The following is a 23,935-nucleotide window of genomic DNA, read 5'->3' as shown; positions in this document are numbered from 1 at the left end:
TTTAACTACTCAACATCCATCAAACACAGCAAGTTCGTTAGTTCTCAGCATCTGGTGTTTAGAGGATTTCTGTGAGTAGCATTTAGAGTGAAAATTGTGGGGGTTATGCATGTAACCCTGTTCCCAGAGAAGGGAACGAGACGTTGCATTTAGCATAACAGTATGCAACTTCTCGTTCCCTTCTCTGGGAACCCAGACATTCCCTTTCAAAGGGAACTTCGACATTGCATTTAGCATAAGAGTATGGGAGCGCCCTTGCGCATGTGACCGGTATCTGAAGCTTGTGTAAAATCATGCCTCTACTTATAGGCCTGCCATGATCAGGTGACGTGGCAATTAAGCGCGTCGCATGATATATATATGTATATATGGCACCTGTGAACCATGCCTCCAGCCTCTATTATATGAAGCAAAGACGCAATTCACAGGCCTGCCCTGGTATGACAAAGCTATGCAACGTCTCGTTCCCTTCTCAGGGAACAGGGTTACATGCGTAACCCCGACGTTCCCTTTCAAAGGGAACTTCGACGTTGCATTTAGCATAACAGTATGGGATCGGGAATACCCACTTCATCATACCGAGGGTATGGCCTGTTCAAAAAGACCCAAGCCCGAGGGTCACTGTAAGACACTCGAGCCTGGGGTAGAATGAATATCCGGGCTGTAATAACGAATGAATGTGTGTGGCGTAGACCATCCTGCAGCAGCACACACATCCTGCAAGGATACCCCTTTGGACAAAGCCTTCGAGGAGGCGACCGCCCTAGTGGAATGAGCTCTTATGCCCAGATGCGTGGCGAGACTGCACGCCTTGTAAGCCATAGAGATTGCTTCCACTATCCAATTAGAGATGCGCTGCTTTGACACAGCATCACCTTTATTTTCTCTGCCAAGGCAGACCGGCAGTTGCTCTGACTTACGCCACTGGCCGGAGCGGTGGACGTAAGTACAGAGAGCCCTTACTGGACACAGCATGTGCATCCTCTCTTGTTCCGGTGAGAGGAATGGAGGAGGGCAGAAAGCCTGCAACACCACAGGGTGGGCAGCCGATGTAGGCACTTTAGGAATATAATCCGGCCTAGGATACAGGAAGGCCTTGGCTAATCCAGGGGCAAAGTCAAGGCAGGAAGGGGAAACAGAGAGAGCTTGTAGATCTTCCACTTGCTTGAGAGATGTCAGGGCCAGTAGAAGAGCTACCTTTAGAGTCAGAAGCTTCTCAGAGGCTGACTCTCGGGGCTCAAATGGGGCCCCTGACAGACCTTCCAGGACCACAGAAAGGTCCCAGGAAGGTATGCAAGGCCTGCAGATGGGCCTCAGCCATCTGACACCACGCATGAACCTCGAAGTTAGAGGATGTTTCCCCACAGAGGCTCCATCAACAGGGGCGTGGCTGGCCGAAACGGCGGCCACGTAAACTCTGATTGTAGAAGGAGCCAACCCTGCTGAGAAACGTTCTTGTAAGAACTCCAGGACTGTAGCTATTGTGCAGTTCACTGGGTCTAGCTGACGTTCCTCACACCACAAGATAAAAAGCCGCCCCTTGAGCACATACAATTTTCTTGTGGATGGTGCTCTAGTGTTTAACATTGTCTCTACAACCTCAGTTGTGAGACCAGAATCTATGAGCTGGTGCCCCTCAGGGGCCAGACCCACAGTTTCCATAGTTCTGGCCGAGCATGATGAATCAGCCCTCCGGCTTGAGACAGTAGACCCCTGCGGATGGGAATCTCCTAAGGAGTGCCGTCAAGCAGGGAAATTATCTCAGAGAACCATATTCGAGCTGGCCAATAAGGTGCTACTAGCAGCAGATGTAGACGGTCTTGGCGAACTCTCGCTAGAACTTGTGGGAGCAGAGCGATCGGGGGGAAAGCATATAGACATGACCTCGGCCACGTGTGTACTATGGCGTCCAGCCCAATGGTTCGGGAGGGGTGAGGGCGAACCACAGCGGGCAGTGTGTTGTCTCCTCGGAGGCGAACACATCCACTTCCGCTCGTCTGAACCTCCGCCATACTGGACTCCACCACTTGTGGTTGGAGCCTCCAACCCCTAGGCCTCAGCTCCTGCCTCGACAGGATGTCTGTCCCTACATTCCGGCTGCCTGGAATGTACATTGCACTCACTGACAAGAACTTTCCCTCTGCCCAGAGAAGGATTAGTTGCGCCTGCCTGAACAGGGGGCGTGAACGTAACCCTCCTTGGTGGTTGATATATGAGACCACCGCTGTGTTGTCTGACACAACTAGCACATGGTGACCTCTCAACTGAGGAAGTAAGATTTTCAGTGCTAGGAATATGGCCCGCATCTCTAGGCGATTTATATGCCACTTCAGATGAGGGCCGCGCCAAAGACCGTAAGCTGGACAGCCATTTAAGACTGCACCCCAGCCCGTGAGGGACGCATCTGTCATTACTGTCTTGTGGTAAGGAGATGCCCCTAGAGTGTGACCCAAGGCTAGAAACTGCGGGCACCTCCAAATACTCAGAGCACGTAGGCATCGCCGCATGACACTGATTACTCTCAGAGGTTTCATCCTCAGATGAAACCCCCAACTTTTCAGCCACCACTGAAACAGTCTCATGTGCAATAGGCCCAATGGTATGATGTTGGCTGCTGCTGCCACCATAAGGCCCAACAGTCTCTCGTAGAGACTGGAGGGGATGCCCAGACCTAGCTTTATCTTGCTCAAAGTTGATAGGATCGATCCTACGCGTATTGGGGATCGAAACGCCCTCATCATAGTAGAATCCCATATAACCCGTAGATAAGTTGTCCTCTACACTGGAGAAAGCATACTTTTCTTGAGGTTCAACCTGAGCCCCAAGCTCCTCATGTGGGCGAGAACAACATCTCGATGTTAAATTTTATAAATTTAATTGAATTGATTATCCAGTCAGGGAAAATGTATATGACTTTGTACTTTCATAAATCCATGAATCCTAGCATAAACAATATGTTTAAAAAGCTTTTCAGTAATTTTGGTCAATTCCTCTTGATCCTGAGGGTTCCTTTTGTGAGGTTTGTGCATGAGGTTTGTGCGATTGTTCCCTGATCACAATTTTTCATTTAAAAAATATTGCGATAAACAATTTAATTGTCCAGAATTGTTAACCTAAAAAGACAGAAAAAAATTTGCATTTTCATTGTTTAGTTTAAAGGAGAGTAGGAGAGGCACTAAGAGGTTAGCACTGATACTTTAAGTTTTGTAAGTTGCGAGGTGGGGCCTCTATAGATTAGGAATACCGTTGCCATGAAGGGGTGTACTTGGTCTGCAACAAGGTTTAATAATAAGTTTATAGGTTTTAATTATATAGCGCCTTTCCATAGTGGCGACGGTGGCAAGGAAAAACTCCCTAAGATGTTTTAAGAGGAAGAAACCTTGAGAGGAACCCGACTCAGAAGGAAACCCATCCTCATCTGGGTAACACCAGTTAGTGTGAAAAAGTTCATTTGTATTTATATGAAGTCTGTATGGCCTTAGAAGCAGCCATAGTCTCAGCAGTCTGGAATTAGAGAAGATTTGAGCTCCATCCAGAGGCAGAAAGGATCTGGATCTCTAGTATCTCCATAAATTCGTGTGGGACTCGGCGAAAGGAGAGAGGGAGAAAAAAGATTATTATGACTGCGAAGTAGTAGAACAGAATCTAGTCAGGGTAGGCTTGAGTAAACAAATACGTTTTAAGCCTAGACTTAAACACTGAGACTGTGTCTGAGTCCCGAACACTAATAGGAAGACTGTTCCATAACTGTGGGGCTCTATTAGAGAAAGCTCTTCCCCCTGCTGTAGCCTTCACTATTTGAGATACCGTCAAATAGCCTGCATCTTTTGATCTAAGTAGGCGTGGCGGATCATACAAAACCAAAAGGTCGCTTAGATATTGTGGCGCGAGACCGTTTAGTGCTTTATAGGTTAATAAAAGCATTTTATAGTTAATGCGAGATTTTACTGGGAGCCAATGCAGTATTGATAATATCGGTGTGATATGGTCGTATCTTCTGGTTCTAGTTAGGACTCTAGCAGCTGCATTCTGGACTAACTGGAGCTTATTTATATTCCTACTGGAACATCCAGACAGTAAGGCATTACAGTAATCTAATCTAGAGGTGACGAATGCATGAACTAGTATTTCCGCATCATGTAGTGACAATATGTTTCTTATCTTAGAAATATTTCTGAGATGAAAGAAGGCTATCCTAGTAATATTATCTACATGAGCATCAAATGATAGGCTGGAGTCAATAATCACTCCAAGGTCTTTAACTGCTGTACATGATGAAACAGAAAGACCATCCAGAGTAACCATGTGATCAGAAAGATTACTTCTAGCTACACGTGGGCCTAATAAAAGTATTTCTGTTTTATCAGAATTAAGTAAAATGAAGTTAGTTAACATCCAATGTCTAATGTCCTTTACACAATCCTCAACTTTACTAAGCTTCTGTCTGTCCTCTGGCTTCGCTGAAACATACAACTGTGTATCATCAGCATAACAGTGGAAGCTAATTCCATGTTTACGAATAATTTGTCCTAGGGGTAGCATATATAAAGTAAAGAGCAGTGGGCCTAAAACAGAACCCTGTGGAACTCCAAAAGTAACCTCAGTACGCATGGAGAAATCACCATTTACATCTACGAGCTGATAACGATCGGTCAGATAAGACCTGAGCCAGGAGAGGACTGTTCCCTTAATGCCAGCAACATTTTATAATCTATCAAGGAGAATAGTATGATCTATAGTATCAAAAGTGAGTACACCCCTCACATTTTTGTAAATATTTGATCATATCTTTTCATGTGACAACACTGAAGAAATGACACTTTGCTACAATGTAAAGTAGTGAGTGTACAGCTTGTGTAAGAGTGTAAATTTGCTGTCCCCTCAAAATAACTCAACACACAGCCATTAATGTCTAAACCGCTGGCAACAAAAGTGAGTATACACCTAAGTGAAAATGTCCACTACTTTACATTGTAGCAAAGTGGCATTTCTTCAGTGTTGCCACATGAAAAGATATGATCAAATATTTACAAAAATGTGAATACTCACTTTTGTGAGATACTGTATATATATATATATATATATATATATATATATATATATATATATATATATCTATATATATATATATATATAAACACACAGTGCGTCCAGAAGGTATTCACAGTGCTTCACTTTTTCCATGTTTTGTTATGTTACAGCTTTATTCCAAAATGGATTAAATTCATTATTTTCCTCAAAATTCTACAAACAATACCCCACAATGACAACATGAAAGAAGTTTGTTTGAAATCTTTGCAAATTTATTAAAAATAAAAAACTAAAAAAGCACATTTACATAAGTATTCACAGCCTTTGCCATGACACTCAAAATTGAGCTCAGGTGCATCCTGTTTCCACTGATCATCCCTGAGACATTTCTACAACTTGATTGGAGTCCACCTGTGGTAAATTCAGTTGATTGGACATGATTTGGAAAGGCACACACCTGTCTATATAAGGTCCCACAGTTAACAATGCATGTCAGAGCACAAACCAAGCCATGAAGTCCACTTAATTGTCTGTAGACCTCCAAGACAGGATTGTATCGAGGCACAGATCTGGGGAAGGGTACAGAAACATTTCTGCAGCATTGAAGGTCCCAATGAGCACAGTGGCCTCCATCATCTTTAAATGGAAGAAGTCTCGAACCAGCAGGACTCTTCCTAGAGCTGTCTCCCCCAGTCTGAGTGATCGGGGGAGAAGGGCCTTAGTTAGGGAGGTGACCAAAAACCCGATGGTCACTCTGACAGAGCTCCAGAGTGTGTCTGTGGAGAGAGAAGGACCTTCCAGAAGAACAACCATCTCTGCAGGACTCCACCAATCAGGCCTGTATGGTAGAGTGGCCAGACGGAAGCCACTCCTCAGTAAAAGGCACATGACAGCCCGCCTGGAGTTTGCCAAAAGGCACCTGAAGGACTCTTAGACCAAAGATTGAACAAAGATTGAACTCTTTGGCCTGAATGGCAAGCGTCATGTCTGGAGGAAACCAGGCACCACTCATCACCTGGCCAATACCATCCCTACAGTGAAGCATGGTGGTGGCAGCATCACGCTGTGGGGATGTTTTTCAGTGGTAGGAACTGGGAGACTAGTCAGGATCAAGGGAAAGATGAATGCAGCAATGTACAGAGACATCCTTGATGAAAACCTGCTCCAGAGAGCTCTGGACCTCAGACTGGGGTGAAGGTTCATCTTCCAACAGGACAACGACCCTAAGCACAAAGATAACAAAGGAGTGGCTGCAGGACAACTCTGTGAATGTCCTTGAATGTCCCAGCCAGAGCCCAGACTTGAACCCGATTGAACATCTCTGGAGAGATCTGAAAATGGCTGTGCACCGACACTCCCCATCCAACCTGATGGAGCTTGAGAGGTCCTGCAAAGAAGAATGGGAGAAACTGCCCAAAAATAGGTGTGCCAAGCTTGTAACATCATACTCAAAAAGACTTGAGGCTGTAATTGGTGCCAAAGGTGCTTCAACAAAGTATTGAACAAAGGCTGTGAATACTTATGTACATGTGCTTTTTTTGTTTTTTATTTTTAATAAATTTGCAAAGATTTCAAACAAACTTCTTTCATGTTGTCATTATGGGGTATTGTTTGTAGAATTTTGAGGAAAATAATTAATTTAATCCATATTGGAATAAGGCTGTAACAACAACATGTGGAAAAAGTGAAGCACCGTGAATACTTTCTGGATGCACTGTATGATAGAAACCAAGCTTGAGCATTGCCAGTGATACCTATGTCTGTGAGACGAGAAAGGAGTGTTTTTGTGGCAGATAATGTCAAACGCAACACTAAGGTCAAACAGTATTTGAGTACTGAGACCCCCGAGTCAACAGAGAGGAGGGAGGTCATTTATGACCCACACAAGAGCAGTTTCAGTGCTATGAAACTTTTGAAAGCCAGACTGAAAAGGGTCAAATAGGTTATTTGCCACTAAATGAGATTTTACCTGGGAGTTTACAATTTTTTCAATTAATTTGATACAAAAGGCACGTTTGAAATTGGGCAGTAGTTTAGTAGGACGTATGAATCAAGGTTGTGTTTCTTGAGCACTGGGGTTACAGCAGCAATTTTGAGGTTATCAGGGACAGTAGCAGAGGTGAAGGAAGCATTTATCAGATGTGTGATAAGAGCAGATATGGAAGAGAGACATCTTTTAAGTAGGGGTGTTGGAGTAGGGTCTAGTTGGCAGGTGGAAGAGGTTGATATTTGCATTAGGTTACTGATGTAAGATGGACTGTGTAGGAGTAAAGCAGAAAAGAGGGGTGATAGAATGCTCAGGAAGAAAACTATAAAACTGTATTGGAATTTTAGTCATATTCAGAAAAAGAGTGACACATATTGTTGATTTTTTTCATGGAGAAAATATAGGAACGAGCAGCAGAGTTCATCTCATGCAATAACATTGTTTGCAGGTGGGTGAATTACCCTGTCATCTGTAGAAAAGAAAAGCTTTGGGACGGCAACTTGCATTTCTGATGAGAGAAGACAGATATGAAGAGCGTGTGTTATTTATGGCAGTTTTATATTTAAGTTGATGTTCAGATAGGGCTAAGGAGTGCACTGTGAGACCTGTTTTTTTTTTGGTTTTTTTTTGTATAGTTGTTCTATACATTTTGATTTCATGGCACAGAGTTCTGGGGTGAACCATAGGGAGGAGTGGGTGGATGGTACCAGCATAGTTTTAATAGGGGCTTGGTCTTCAAGAGCACCCGAGATAGTTGAGAGGATCTCAGAAGGACAGGTAAGGTTCAGTGATTCAGTTAGAGTAGATGCACAAACATAAGCAGAAAAAGAAACAGCGTCAACAGCATTAAAGTTACTATACGATATTTTAGTTTTCTTATATGATCTGTACAGTGCTGTGCTGATACTAAGCTCAATTAATGTATGGTCATATATAGCTAACCATGAGTCAGATGTACAGACATTATTGAGGTTAGAAGTGCAGATTAAATCATTTGTATGACCATGTTTGTGGGTAGGATAGTTCACATATTGTGCAAGGTTAAATCACTCAAAAACAGACAGGAGGTCATTATCAACACAATCTGTATCAACATGAATATTAAAGTCACCAATCAAGAGAACATGAGTTGAAGCAGCTGAGGCTAGAGGAAGTATTTCATGAAGTTCAGTAAAAAAAAATGCAATTGCAAGGTGGGCTTTGGAGGATGAAAGATTAGTATCACAGCAAGAGATGTATGACTTACAATCTTAAAGGCTAGATATTCAAAAGACGTAACAGGATGAAGCTCAATGGGAATGAGGTTGCGATATATATTTATATCCACTGGGATTAAGTATGTTTAGTTGTAATTAATCATGCGGTATTTGCCAGGTTTCAGTCAAGAAAAACATGTCGAGACAATTATCAATAATTAGTTGATTGAGAAATGATGCTTTGTCCATTAAGGAACGGCAGTTTAACCAGTCATAGTTTTGATAGGGGACATCGGGACATTCCATGTTGAAGTGTTTATCTGGAGTAATAGTGATCAAGGGCCTGGAAGAGTTTAGACATTGCTGGGGTGAGGAACGAGCATAGAGCAGTCTATTGAAATATAGAAAATCTCTTAGCGATGCTAGAAAAATCTATTTCTCCACCTTAATAGGAGACAACAAAAACAATTCTAGATTCCTTTTCAACACAGTAGCAAAATTAACTAGGAATAAAACCACTACAGAGAGAAACACTCATTCATTACATAGCAGTGAAGATTTCATGAAATTTTTCATTGATAAGGTTGAAAATATTAGACGTGAAATACAGGCCATTAAATTAAAACCGGACAGTACTGTAACAAACCCATTACATGATAACGTAGCAATATCAGATCAATGTTTAGAGTGTTTTTCTCCGCTTAGAGAGACCGAACTAACTACATTAATCTCTTCAGCCAATTCATCAACTTGCATACTAGATCCCGTACCTACATGTTTGTTTAAACAGATTTGTCCAGGGGTAATTGAACCACTTTTAAATATAATCAATTCTTCCCTAAGCACTAGCTATGTACCTAAATCATTTAAATTAGCAGTTATTAAACCCTTGATTAAAAAACCTGATCTTGACCCGTCTCAATTGTCCAACTATAGACCAATATCAAATCTCCCCTTCATCTCTAAGATTTTAGAAAAGGTTGTAGCAAAGCAGTTATGCTCGTACTTAGATAGGAATAACATTCATGAAATGTATCAGTCAGGATTTAGACCTCATCATAGCACAGAGACAGCGTTAGTTAAAGTAGTAAATGACCTTCTACTGACCTACGATCAGGGTTGTGTCTCGCTGCTTGTGTTACTCGACCTTAGTGCAGCTTTTGATACTATAGATCACACTATTCTCCTTGATAGATTAGAAAATGTTGTTGGTATTAAGAGAACAGTCCTCTCCTGGCTCAGGTCTTATCTGACCGATCGTTATCAGTTCGTAGATGTAAATGGTGATTTCTCCATGCGTACTGAGGTTACTTTTGGAGTTCCACAGGGTTCTGTTTTAGGCCCACTGCTCTTTACTTTATATATGCTACCCCTAGGTCAAATTATTCGTAAACATGGAATTAGCTTCCACTGTTATGCTGATGATACACAGTTGTATGTTTCAGCGAAGCCAGAGGACAGAGAGAAGCTTAGTAAAGTTGAGGATTGTGTAAAGGACATTAGACATTGGATGTTAACTAACTTCCTTCTACTTAATTCTGATAAAACAGAAATACTTTTATTAGGCCCACGTGTAGCTAGAAGTAATCTTTCTGATCACATGGTTACTCTGGATGGTCTTTCTGTTTCATCATGTACAGCAGTTAAAGACCTTGGAGTGATTATTGACTCCAGCCTATCATTTGATGCTCATGTAGATAATATTACTAGGATAGTCTTCTTTCATCTCAGAAATATTTCTAAAATAAGAAACATATTGTCACTACATGATGCGGAAATACTAGTTCATGCATTCGTCACCTCTAGATTAGATTACTGTAATGCCTTACTGTCTGGATGTTCAAGTAGGAATATAAATAAGCTCCAGTTAGTCCAGAATGCAGCTGCCAGAGTCCTAATTAGAACTAGAAGATACGACCACATCACACCGATATTATCAATACTGCATTGACTCCCAGTAAAATCTCGCATTAACTATAAAATACTTTTAGTAACCTATAAAGCACTAAACGGTCTCGCACCACAATATCTAAGCGACCTTTTGGTTTTATATGATCCGCCACGCCTACTTAGATCAAAAGATGCAGGCTATTTGTTGGTACCTTGAATAGTGAAGGCTACAGCAGGGGGAAGAGCTTTCTCTTATAGAGCCCCACAGTTATGGAACAGTCTTCCAATTAGTGTTCGGGACTCAGACACAGTCTCAGCGTTTAAGTCTAGGCTTAAAACGTATTTGTTTAATCAAGCCTACCCTGACTAGATTCTGTTCTACTACTTCGCAGTCATAATTATCTTTTTTCTCCTTCTCTCCTTTCGCCGAGCCCCACACGAATTTATGGAGATACTAGAGATCCAGATCCTTTCTGCCTCTGGATGGAGCTCAAATCTTCTTTAATTCCAGACTGCTGGGACTATGGCTGCTCCTAACGCCATACAGACTTCATATAAATCCATAATGAACTTTTTCACACTAACTGTTGTTACCCAGATGAGGATGGGTTCCCTTCTGAGTCGGGTTCCTCTCAAGGTTTCTTCCTCTTAAAACATCTTAGTGAGTTTTTCCTTGCCACCGTCGCCACTCAGTGGCTTGCTCAGTTGGGATAAATTCGCACCTTTAATATCTGTATACCGTGTTCATATTTCTGTAAAGCTGCTTTGAGACTATGTCTATTGTAAAAAGCGCTATACAAATAAAATTGAATTGAATATTTGTCCAAATGGTAGGAACTGCAGTGGGAGACGGGGTTGTCTGGGCTGACCGATGGATGTAACGTAGGCAATGGCAGTTTCCAAGCTCACTACAAAGCTGGTATGTTACAGGATCTAGACGTGAGTGGAAGTTCAGGGCCCTGAGTTGTGAAGTTAGGAGATTTGTTTCCATGATTTTCATGCTAAGGATGAGCGCAAGACTGAGTAGTAGCATAAGAAGGGGACAGCTCCAATGTATGATCATACACGACGTACAGTGCTCAATTCACTACTGCCGTAAGGTTAGCCGGGTCTCAACTATCTTAACACCATCCAGTTAATCAAGCAGAAGGCTGCACAACCAGTCAAGACACAGATAATAAAGACAGTATCAAAGAACTCACTTATCAGCTGCACCATAAAGAAGGGAAAGACAGAGAGAGAGAGGGCTCATTGCGTACCGATGAAATTGAGCTGCTGTATCCAGGCCAAGTGTAGCAGGTAAACACCGGTGTCAACAGAATACTCTTCTTACACATACTGCTAGGACTAGGACTTACTTCTATGTTTTGGATCGTTGTCTTGCTGCATAATCCAGTTGTGCTTGAGTTTCAATTCATGGATTGAAGACCGGACATTCTCCTTTAGGATTTTCTGGTAGAGAGTAGAACCCATGTTTCCATTCAATTATTGCAAGTTGCCCAGGCCCTGAAGAAGCAAAGCATCCCCACACATCACAATTCCACCACCATGCTTGACCGTAGATATGATGTTTTTTCTGAGGAATTCTGTGTTTGGTTTACACCAGATGTAAGGGGACTCCTGTCTTCCAAACAGTTCCACTTTCAACTCATCAATCCACAGAACATTCTCCCAAAATGTTTGAGGATCATCAAGGATCAAGGTGTGTTTTGGCAAAAGTCAGACGAGGCTTAATGTTCTTCTGGGTTAACAGTGGTTTTCACCTCGCCACTTGGATTCCATTTTGGCCCAGTGTCTTTCTCATGGTGAAGTCATGAACCTTTATTGAAAGAGGCCTGTAGGTCCTTTGATGTTGTCCTTCGCTCTTTTGGGACTTCCTGGATGAGTTGTTGCTGTGTCCTTGGAGGAATTCTGGAAAGTCGGCCAGTTCTGGGAAGGTTTACTACTGTGCTGAGTTTTTCCATTTGGAGATAACAGCTCTCACTGTGGTTCTTTGGAGTCCCAGAGCCTTTGAAATAGCTTTGTAACTCTTCCCATACTAATGTACTTCAAAGAGGTTCTTCATCATCATTTCTGGAATTTCCTTCAACTTTGACATAGTGTGTTACTGAGTAAGATCTTTTAACCAACTTCATACTGATTGCAAAGTTCTATTTAAGTGTAGATGTGATTGAACAGGGTTTGCAGTAATCATGCCTGGTTGTGTCTCGTCCAGCTGAACCTCATTATCAATGCAGTTTCATAGATTTGGGGAATTAGTAACTATGGGGGCAAATACATTATGACACAGACCCAGTTGGTACTGGATAACTTTTTTTGCTTTAATAAATAAAATTACAATTTAGAAACAGTATTTTGTGTATACTCAGGTTGCCTTTGTTTTATCTTAGATTTAGTTTTAATTTCTAAAACAATTTATTATTAGATATATACAAAAACAGAAGAAATGCTTTTTCACAGCACTGTAGGTGTTTGAAACTCTCCTTTGAAGCCCCTGACACAATGCGAATAGCGAAGCCTGTGTGTCCCTTGGTGTTAATTACACATTCAAGTATACAATGTTTTAATAGGAAAAAAGATTAATGCTCATAAGACAACAGGCTTTTAACAAGTAATTTTGAGCCACAGATGCAAGGCTTCTCTGGTGGTGTGTGGAGTGGGTGGGTTTTGCACAGAAAAAGCATCTAAACATTTATTGGGCAGTTACTCTTCACTCGTCACACCTGGGAGAATGTCTTCTCTTTATGGTAATTAGTAGAACTCTTAAAAGGGGAATACATTCATAGCAAAGTACATGAACATGACTAACATCTCAAACAGACACATGTCACTGTTGGTAGGAATCGTTTGGAGCCTGCAGTAGTGGTTTCATTTGTACATTTACATTTACATTTATTCATTTAGCAGACGCTTTTATCCAAAGCGACTTACAAATGAGAAAATACAAGCAAAGCGATATATCAAGCAGAGAACAATACAAGTAGTGCTACTGTACAAGATCCATTAATTGAGTTCCAGAAGAAGCAAAGTGCGCAGAGTAGAGGTGTAAGTGCAATTTTTTTTTAATTATTTTAATGAGTTGATTAGGTGTTCACGGAAGAGGCGGGTCTTTAGCTATTTTGTGAGGATGGGGAGAGATTCTGCGGTCCGTATTGAGGCTGGAAGTTCATTCCACCACTGAGGAACAGTTAGTTTGAAGGTTCTGGAAAGGGACCTTGCACCACGCTGAGTGGGAACTACTAAACGTCGGTTGCTAATTGATCGCAGATTGCGTGAGGGAATGTAGGCCTTCAGGAGAGAGTTGAGGTAGGAGGGTGCTGTTCCAGACAAGGTCTTGTAGGTGAGCATCAAGGCCTTGAATTTGATGCGGGTGGTTACAGAAAGCCAGTGGAGGGAGATGAAGAGGGGTGTGACATGGGTTCTCTTGGGCTGATTGAAGATGAGGCGTGCTGCTGCATTCTGAATCATCTGAAGGGGTTTGATGGAGCTGTCATCGAGAATCACCCCAAGGTTCCTGGCCGTTCTGGTTTGCTTGAGTGTGGTTGAGCCAAGCTGTACAGTGAGATTGTGGTTGATTGAGGGACAGGCTGGGATGACAAGAAGCTCAGATTTTGCCAGGTTGAGCTTATTGCCAGGTTGGATGTTCCCTCATCCAGACCGAGATGTCCGACAGGCAAGCAGAGATGCGTGCAGAGACGGATGGATCGTCAGGCTGGAAGGAAAATAGAGCTGGATGTCATCAGCATAGCAATGATATGAGAAACCATAAGACTCAATCACCTGCCCTAGAGATGTAATGTAGATAGAAAAGAGGAGTGGACCCAGAACTGACCCCTGTGGAACGCCAGTTGTGAGTTGCTGAGTATCAGAAATACCTCCCCTCCATAATACCTTGAAGGATCTGTCAGACAGATAGGATTCTACCCAAGGCAGAACCGTTATAGTGGTGCCCAGGCTGGAGAGAGTTGACAGGAGGATCTGATGGTTCACAGTGTCGAAAGCAGCAGAGAGGTCAAGTAGGATGAGGACAGATGATCTAAAGGTTGCTCTTGCTAGTTGTAAGGCTTTAGTGACGGAAAGCAGAGCAGTCTCCGTGGAGTGATTGCTCTTGAAGCCAGACTGCTTGGTGTTCAGGAGGTTGTTCTGTGTGAGAAAATTTGAGAGTTGATTAAAAACGGCTCTTTCAAGAGTTTTGGAAAGAAAAGGGAGGAGGGAAACAGGTCTGTAGTTGTCAACTACAGCAGGGTTAAGTGATGGTTTTTTAAGCAGTGGGGTAACCCAGGCCTGCTTAAATGAGGTAGGGTATGTGCCAGTAGAGAGGGATGTGTTAAAGATGTGTGTGAGTGCAGGTAATAGTGTGGGAGAGATGGACTGAAGAAGGTGAGAAGGGATAGGGTCAAGAGGACAGGTTGTGGGATGGCTAGAGAGGAGGAGTTTAGAGACATCAGTCTCTGATATTTGTAAATATTGTCAATAAAATGTAAGTATAAAGTTATGTTTGATTATTTGCATTCATTTCTGAAATGTGTTGTTTATAAGCTGAGCTAGCTGGCTGTCATGTCCTTCAGCTATCAGGTAGCTGCTTTTTGGCAAAAAATGGCTTTTGATGCTCATACTTATCAGAAGAGACTGAAAAGGAAACAAAAAACCTGGACATCCTGCAGTTGAGCAATAATAATCTGCTATAATCTACATCCCCACACCTCACTAGTGTGGGCTAGAGCATACTACTGCATTGGACAACACCCTTCACTAATTTAAACATCTCTACAATTTTACTTTTAGTAACCTCTGACTGACGAAGGCATATATCATTAGCTCCTACATGACTAACTATCTTTGAAAACCTGTGCTTGCCTGGCTCCTGGTATACATATAACTAAAACTGCCGGAGCTCCTAAAGGCTTAGCTAATTTTACCTGCCTTAAGATATAGTCTCCTATAACCAGAGTGCTTTTAACAAGTATCTCAATGGGTGCTGCACAGATGATGTGTACTCCTCCATGTTGGCATTGCCATAGGTAGCTGCTTCTCTGAAAATAGACCAGTTTGTATAGTCAAAGCAGTCATTTAGAGCTGAAGTGGCACATTTTGGCGATATTCTTGGTTGCTTAAGAACTGGCCTGGTCGGTTTAAGTAGTGGTGTAGAGGCTTTAGCATGATGGAATTATGGTCCACCTACCCAAGTTGGGGGGCTAGTATGTCAGGTACATCAAATGAATTTAATCCTCTGTTTGCAAACTTGATGTTTTGGAGAAATTTAAGAAGGACTAATTTAGTTAGCCTGATTAAAATTCCCGGCAGCGATTAGGAAGCCATCTCGTTGTCCAGTCTTGTTCCCCAAAGTGCCTTTTTAGTGATTGTGTCCAGAGGGATGTACACAGCAACAATAATTACAGCTATGAACTCCTGCAGTAAATTAAATGGTCGGAATTTCATTAATAAAAACTCTGTCATAAGCGAGCGGTGGCTCAAAGATGTTGCAGCATTTGTCCACCATTCTTTGTTTATGTAACTACATAAACCATAACCACAGGTCTCCCTAAAGCATCTGTCTCTGTCTGTGCGATAGCACGTTAGTCCCTCCAACTGAATCAGGTATGTTGTTCTGGTGCAAGGTTTCTGTGAAAATGAAAATGCAGTAGTAGCTCATTTTGTGCTGGGTGGCTTGTCCTATTCGGATATAGTCCATTTTGTTCTAAGGTGAGTGGACATTGGTGAGTAAAAAGGTAGGGGTGGCAGGCCTGCTTGAGTTAGCCATTACTTCAATACCGGCTCACTGCCCCTGTTTCTGTATTCTCTTGCATCGCTTTCAGGATTGTCTTCCCCGGAAAGTCACGTCAGGCAATGTTGAAGTCCTGGGGCATGTGCTCTATTGTATCCTTTTGTTTCAGGTGCTAGTGCAACAACGTTTGAAGATTTCCAACAGTTTCTGATAGTTGTAATCATAAACACTAGTGTTTGACATGCGCATAGAAAACATGCACAGGGAATATGGAGGAGAAACAACATTTAATACTATTTTTGTTAGAGACAGAGTAACATCTGCATTTAAAGTGGGGGAAATGAGTATTGAACACGTCAACATTTTTTTCAGGAAATATATTTCCAATGAGGTTATTCACATGAAATTTTCACCAGACATCAGTGACATCACTCACGAAATCCACACATATAAAGAACTCCAAACATTAAAACCATAAATAAAGTTATAACTTTAACTATGGACTTTAACGTTGTGAATTCTTTTTATTTCCAAATTTCTTGAGTTAATACTGATGTATGTTGAACTTCCATGTGAATAACCTCATTGGAAATATATTTCCTGAAAAAAATGTTGACGCGTTCAATACTTACATTTAAATTTATTCATTTAGCAGACGCTTTTATCCAAAGCGACTTACAAATGAGAAAGATACAAGCAAAGCGATATATCAGGCAAAGGACAATACAAGTAGTGCTACTATACAAGATCTATTAATTGAGTTCTAGAAGAAGCAAAGTGCACAGAGTAGAGGTGTAAGTGCAATTTTTTTTTATGAGTTGGTTAGGTGTTCACGGAAGAGCTGGGTCTTTAGCTATTTTGTGAAGATGGTGAGAGATTCTGCGGTCCGGATTGAGGTTGGAAGTTCATTCCACCACTGAAGAACCATTAGTGTGAAGGGTCTGGAGAGGGACCTTGCGCCACACTGAGTAGGAACTACTAAACGTCGGTCGCTAATTGATCGCAGATTGCGTGAGGGAACGTAAGCCTTCAGGAGAGAGTTGAAGTAGGAGGGTGCTGTTCCTGACAAGGTCTTGTAGGTGAGCATCAAGGCCTTGAATTTGATGTGGGCGGCTACAGGAAGCCAGTGGAGGGAGATGAAGAGGGGTGTGACATGGGTTATCTTGGGCTGGTTGAAGACGAGGCGCGCTGCAGCATTCTGAGTCATCTGAAGGGGTTTGATGGAGCTGCTGGGAGGCCCAAGAGTAGTGAGCTGCAGTATTCCAGTTTTGAGATAACAAGAGCCTGGACTAGTATCTGTGTAGCCTGTTCGGTGAGGTACAGTCTGATTTTCTTGATGTAGTACAGGATGAACCTACAGGACTGTGCAGTTGTTGAGATGTGGTCTGTAAAGGTCAAGCTGTCATCAAGAGTCACCCCAACGTTCCTGGCCGTCCTGGTTGGCTTGAGTGTGGTCGCGCCATGCTGTACAGTGAGGTTGTGGTTGATTGAGTGATAGGCTGGGATGACGAGAAGCTCAGATTTGCCAGGTTGAGCTTAAGATGGTGTTCCCTCATCCAGACCGAGATGTCCGACAGGCAAGCAGAGATGCGTGCAGAGACGGATGGATCATCAGGCTGGAAGGACAAATAGAGCTGGGTGTCATCAGCATAGCAATGATAGACGTATTACTTATAATACTTATAATACTTATTTCCCTCACTGTATGTGTGCCACCATCTTGGTTTAATATTTGCAAATTACTAGAGCTATTTGATTCCTGATTGGAGATGCATCAAAATCTGTTTAAAATCATGAAATATAAACACAATATGTGTACAAGCCGACTTGTGAGTAAGAATTACTGGCAAATGTCTATGGACACCTGTGGACACCTATGGTTGTTTCAAGATATGCCTGCTCTTTGTTTAAGCAGTGGAGAGTTAGTCTGTCAGTCAGTAAGCAAAAGTGTCACTTTTTAGTCTGGCCTTTTCAGTGTGTCAGAAACAGCTGTTGATAGTAAAACAATACAGGAGGATTTAATGTTATGTTTTGTTTTCCCCAGGGAGAAGAAATCATCAAAAAGAAGAAAGAATTTGAAGAACTTATGATCAGACTTAACTTTATGGATTGGCAACAAAATCTTCTGACCACTACGGACTGTCTTGAAATAACTAAATCTTCACAAAATGATCACAAACCTGAGATTAATGTGACACAAATCTTCCTAAAGCAACTATTAATGATGAATTACAATGCAAGATACTGCATTAAAAAAGAAAACAAAAAACTACTTCATAATTCTAAAGAGCCAGAAATTGAGATCCACCCCATGGATATCCAGATGGCAGTGTTTCACTGCTCTGATCATTTCCTGAAGCAGTTAATAGTGAATAAACTGGCTCAGTGTCAGTACGCTCTGCCTCTGCTGGTGCCCAATCCCTTCACCAGAGAGATCGAGTTTCCTCTGTGGACCTTTCGGCAAATCAAGAAGAGCTGGAGGACAGGAAATTCCACAAGTGAGGAAAAAAATATTGTTGAGACAGAAACTCCAATGGTGGCATTCTTCAGGTTTGGTTCTGTATCTTTGTCCAAGTCTCAGCTGATTAACAGGTTGATCAATGAGAAACATGACACATTCTTCCACAGACACTGTCCAGGCAGCAGCAAGAACCAGCTACTGATGGACGGAGTGGTGGAGATCGCATGGTACTGCCCATCTGGAAAAAGCACTGATAATTTCACTGAATGTATTGCATTCTGTAATCTTCATGGTGAAGCTGGATCTAACATAACACAGCATGATATTTTAATGAAGATGTCCTCTCTAAATGTTGCCTTTTTACCTGATTTTGGACAGAAAAACCACTACAAGGGTTTGGTGAAGCGGCTCTTTAGGTCCCCAAAGCCTCTGATTTGTATTCTGACAGATGATGACTCTTCTATAACAGAGATGGGGGAGGGGAAGTACAGCATTGGATTAAAGGACAGAAATCAGCATGATGTATGTGAAGAGCTGAAAGAGACCATACGACACTGTCTGGCAAAAGAGCCCAAGGCCTTTAAACTAGAGGATCTGGCTGAAGCCAAAGAGGTCAGAGTTGATGAAGATAATGGACTCTGTAAGAATGGAAAGAAAGCTGCCCTCGAAATAATCAATCTGCTGAAGAATAATGACCAGTTATTAGACAAAGAAAGAAGTCTACCATGTCAGGGAAAACTGTGGCATGACTGGTGTCAGAAGAACAAAGAACTACACCGACCTCATGGAAACAACATAGAAATGTACACAGGTAATAAAAACATGGAAATGAACAAAATCCGGAAAAAACAGCAAGAACATGGCCTAAGCAAACTCATGAATTGCTTTATCAAAGGACTGAATTCCGAGCATGCCAGTGAGAAACTGTATCTCCTGAAATGGATTGAAATCCTCCTGAACAAGTTAACTTCAGAACGTCTCTACACCTTGCAACAGGAGTATGGGGAAAACTGGTCAACACATTTGGAATTAAAGAAGTCTCATGATAAAGCAAAGCAACAGGCAACTAAAGAAAAGCTTGATGAATTGTCAGAGCAGCTGAAGGCTGCATCTTTTGGCTTAGAGCATATTCTGAGGGAGATGGGCCAGATATATGAGTCAAGTCAGTCTGTAAAAACTCCAAATACAGAAACGAAAAAAAAAATAAAAAATTCTCTATTTCCTGCCCTTGCAGCTAAACTTGTGTATGCTGGATACCCATTGGAGCTGATGGATGGAGATGCTGTTCATGTACCTCTGATCTGGGTTTCAGCAGTTCTAGATGAGCTTGTGAAGATACTGGGAGACCAGAGAGTGTTTGTGCTGTCGGTGTTGGGGATTCAGAGCTCTGGGAAATCCACCATGCTGAATGCCATGTTTGGTCTCCAGTTTGCTGTCAGTGCTGGAAGGTGCACCAGAGGAGCCTTCATGCAGCTGGTCAGAGTGTCAGAGGAGATGAAGAAAGAGCTGAAGTTTGACTACATTCTAGTTGTTGATACTGAAGGACTTCGAGCACTTGAGCTCGCAGGTACATCCACTCAACATCATGACAATGAACTTGCCACATTTGTTGTTGGTCTTGGAAACCTGACCTTGATCAACATCTTTGGAGAGAACCCTTCTGATATGCAGGACATCCTTCAGATTGTTGTCCAGGCCTTCTTGAGGATGAAGAATGTCAGAATAAAGCCCAGCTGTTTGTTTGTCCATCAGAATGTTCCAGATGTTACTGCTGAACAGAAAAACATGGAGGGACGGAGAAAATTGCAAGAAAATCTGGATAAAATGACCAAGCTGGCTGCCCAGGAAGAATTCTTTGAAGCAGAACATTTTAGTGATGTCATTGCATTTGACATAAAAAAAGACGTGAGGTACTTTTCACAGCTGTGGGAGGGAAGCCCACCCATGGCTCCTCAAAACCCATTATACACTGAAAATGTTGAAGAGCTGAAGAAGACCATACTGTCCAATGCCTCAAATGTTCATATTCTAACACTGACACAATTGAAATCCCGGATTAAAGATCTCTGGGAAGCGCTTCTATGTGAAAACTTTGTGTTCAGTTTCAGAAACACACTGGAGATTGCAGAATACAGAAAACTGGAGGAGAAATATGGAATATGGACCTGGACTCTTAGGAATGCCATTCTCTTAATACAAGACAAACTACACACCAGCATCAACAACAAACAAGTGTGCAAAGCTGATTATAAGGACATTGTGGACGAAATGAAAGAAACATTTAATAAAGTGACAGAATCAGTGCAATGTTACTTTGAAGAAAATGAAGAAGGGATAGACATTATTCGGCAATGGAGAGGCACGTTTATGAAAAAGGTTCAAGATCTGCATGACGAACTTGTGAAACAAACAGTGAGAGAACTGCATGAAATCATTTACCAAAAGCAAACTTGCAAAAACCTGGAAGAGAGGAAATCTCAGTATGAGGCAGAACTTTTTAAAAAGAGCAAAGAGTTTGCCTTAAATCTGAAAAGCAAAACAAACAATGAAAAGCAGTTGGAAGAACAGTTTGATTTACTGTGGAAAAAATGGGTCTCTGATTTGACTGCAAATCTGAGTAGAAAACAAATTAACATAGAGGAAGACATAACACAAATATTGTCTGAACACTATGAAGCAAAACTTGTGTGTGAGAGGAAACCTGAAAAGTATGAGAAAATAAGCGTGCAAGGTGATTATAGCAAATATTGGAAAACGAGCTGGACAAAGACTGTTAGAGCGGTTTTAACTACTTTACCACCTGAGACACAAGAACCAATAAGGCAACTGATCCTTACTGTCATTGAGCAAACTAAAGACCTGGTTAAATCAAAACCAGTTACAAAGACAGGCTACAATCCAGCCTACATTCAAGAGATTGTTCTACTGGTAAAAAAGGCAGTGGATGAACACCAGTCCCCATACTATGAGTTGAACAAAAAGTTCTCAGTGGATCTGTCTCTGCATGTGTGTGCCACTGCAAAAACAGAGTTTGAAAAGTTACACAAGAAATTTGAAAAGAGCTTTGATCCATTAATCTATCTGGAGAAAATGAAACCCGAATACTACAGTGTTTTTCAGAAATCCTGCCAAGGTGCCACATCTACAGCAGTATTTGGAGGCTTAATCTGCAGGCAGCTTGGAGAGTCTATCCTGCAGAGTGTGTACAACAGGAGTGCCAATGATCTGGCTGATGAAATGAAGTCAAACTGCCCAGAATTTAATGGAAACAGGTCAAACCTGGAGAAACACATTCTCAGATCACTTGCAGTAGAGGAGAACTTTGAAAAGTTTATGACCTACATCTTGACTCCTAGGGAACACTTTAAGAGCTTTATTAAAGATGTTGTAAGAGATTTCATGAGAAAAGAAAACCCCAATGCTCTTGCTCGGATTAAAGAAATTGTTCAACACAAACAGCAGTGTGTAATCACTGCAGCAGAAACGGCAACTGAAGAAGTGACAAAGAACAAAGGAGATGCAAATATCTGGTTGGAAAAGTTCCGCTGTGGTCTCAACAAAGATGAGCTTGAATATAATACAGAGCATCTGAGTGGAAATAACTGTGAAGACATCAGTGATTTTCAACTGCTTACAGACGTAGTGAGAAAAGAAATTTCCTTCATTACTGAAGACCTGAAGAGGAAGTTAGACAGCATGTCTGATCTTAAAATGGAGAAGTTCAGGAAGAGACCAGATGAGATTCTGATTGAACATTTTTGTCAATGTTGTTGGGTTCAGTGTCCTTTCTGTAAAGCCATCTGTACCCACACAATGGAGGATCATGTTGGAGATCACAGTGTCCCCTTCCATCGAAATATTGGAATAAATGGATGGTCTTACAGAGGAACAGATAACTTTAGCCTCTCTTTTTGCACATCAAGAGTAGCAAGTGATAATAAATTTTGGGTTTCTGAACAGGAATTTCCTTGGAAAGAATACAGAAAAGCAGGAGGTGTATATGAGACCTGGAGCATCACCCCTGACGTTTCTGAGCTGCCATACTGGAAGTGGTTTGTGGGTAGATTCCAGAAGGATTTGGAAAACCATTATAAAAAAACATTCCAGGGACAAGGTGAAATCCCTGGACAATGGAAAACATACACAAAGGAAGATGCTGTTGAGAGCTTGAATAAATACATATAATTAAGCATGTACACATTAGGGAGCATAACGTTAGCTGGTTTCATGGCAACAGTGCAGCTGCCTCAAACAAACATAATATAGGACCGTCTTTCAGGTGTTTCGCCAAATTCCAGGTGTTTCCTCACTTTGTTTGAAATGAACGATCGCATCGGTTGCACACCGGAAACTGATACTAGCTTTCCTCTCTTTTCCTCTCAACGAGTCGGGGTGGAGCTAAACTTGTTAAGTTAAGCTAATCTTCTGTAGTTTTTCCCGTGTGCTTGTAGGCGTTCCTCTTCACCACTTGTGGACCGACTGAAACACTTGCGCGTATTTGCTGCCCCATCAGGTCCGGAAGAATCGCAACCACGGTACTTGCGGTACTTTCATTACAAACGGTACTAACAGTACTGCAGAAAAACAAGTACCGTCACTTTTTAAGAAAGTTGATACCGACTTGGTACCGAAGTATTGGTTCTCGTGACATCCCTAGTACACATACTGTACAATATCACCTAGAAAGCACAAAATTTAATAACGAACAAGACATGCTGATTTAAGTTACAGTGAGGATACATTCAGCTTTCTCTGAAACGCCTGCATTACACTGAAATGATCAGATCTAGTACCAAGCAACTAAGTAACATTGACATAGATAACAAAACGTGAAAAAAATTCACATATAATCTTGCATATAATTTCTGAATTAAACAAAAAAAAACTTTACTTTTCATTTGAAACTGTGATTTGTTATGTGATGGTTATGTCATTAGTGACTAGTGTTTTAGATGACATTTTTACAATCGTAATTAGTAGCATCAGTTGATTCTAGTTCAGTAGAAACAGCTTTCATTACAAATGATGTATTTTTTTATTAGATTAAAAACAAGATTATATCATGTCTTCTACTTAATAACTGAAATGAAAAGACATTACTCTTTAATGCGAATCTCTTTTAATAGAAAATGTATGATGTTATAATCAAGCAGATTTTGATTAAAGCTATGTGATAAACTCTTAAAACCTTTTTGGTGTTTTTTTAGTGTCAAGTTTAAGCACCACTAAGTTACAGAGGGGGAAATAAGTATTGTCAAAAAAAATTTCAGTCAATATATTTCCAATGAGGTTATTCACATGAAATTTTCACTAGACAGCAGTATTGACTCAAGAAATCTGGAAATATAAAGAAATCACAACATTAAAGTCCATAAACAAAGTTATATGTAATAAAGTGGAATGTCACAGGAAAAGAATTGAACACACTAAGAAAAAGCGGTTCTCCAAGGCAAGGTAAGGCAAGGATCCAGCTGAAATCCATAAGTAATTACACCACCTATCTGTGTAAATTAATATCAGCTGGGTTAGTAAATTGATGGTCTATAAAAAGGCTTTTCTTTACCAAGGTGTCACACAACAAACATCTCATCATGGGTTAAAGCAAAGAGTTCTCCCAAGACCTTCACAACCGTATTGTTGTGAAA

General features: G+C 41.4%; 1 protein-coding gene across 1 annotated transcript in view; it reads left to right on the top strand.

Annotated features, from left to right (window-relative positions):
* LOC128616026 (interferon-induced very large GTPase 1) overlaps positions 1 to 23,493 on the top strand; it is a 50,726-nt gene extending 27,233 nt beyond the window's left edge. The window contains exon 7 of the mRNA XM_053638478.1: positions 17,874 to 23,493. Within this exon, the coding sequence (XP_053494453.1) occupies positions 17,874 to 22,475 (4,602 nt within the window). The 3' untranslated portion in view covers positions 22,476 to 23,493. The remainder of the gene's footprint in view (positions 1 to 17,873) is intronic.
* Positions 23,494 to 23,935: the final 442 nt, after the last annotated feature.

This window comes from Ictalurus furcatus, chromosome 12 (assembly GCF_023375685.1).
Source record: "Ictalurus furcatus strain D&B chromosome 12, Billie_1.0, whole genome shotgun sequence".
NCBI lineage: Eukaryota > Metazoa > Chordata > Actinopteri > Siluriformes > Ictaluridae > Ictalurus > Ictalurus furcatus.
This window is presented reverse-complemented; position numbering and strand designations above follow the sequence as displayed.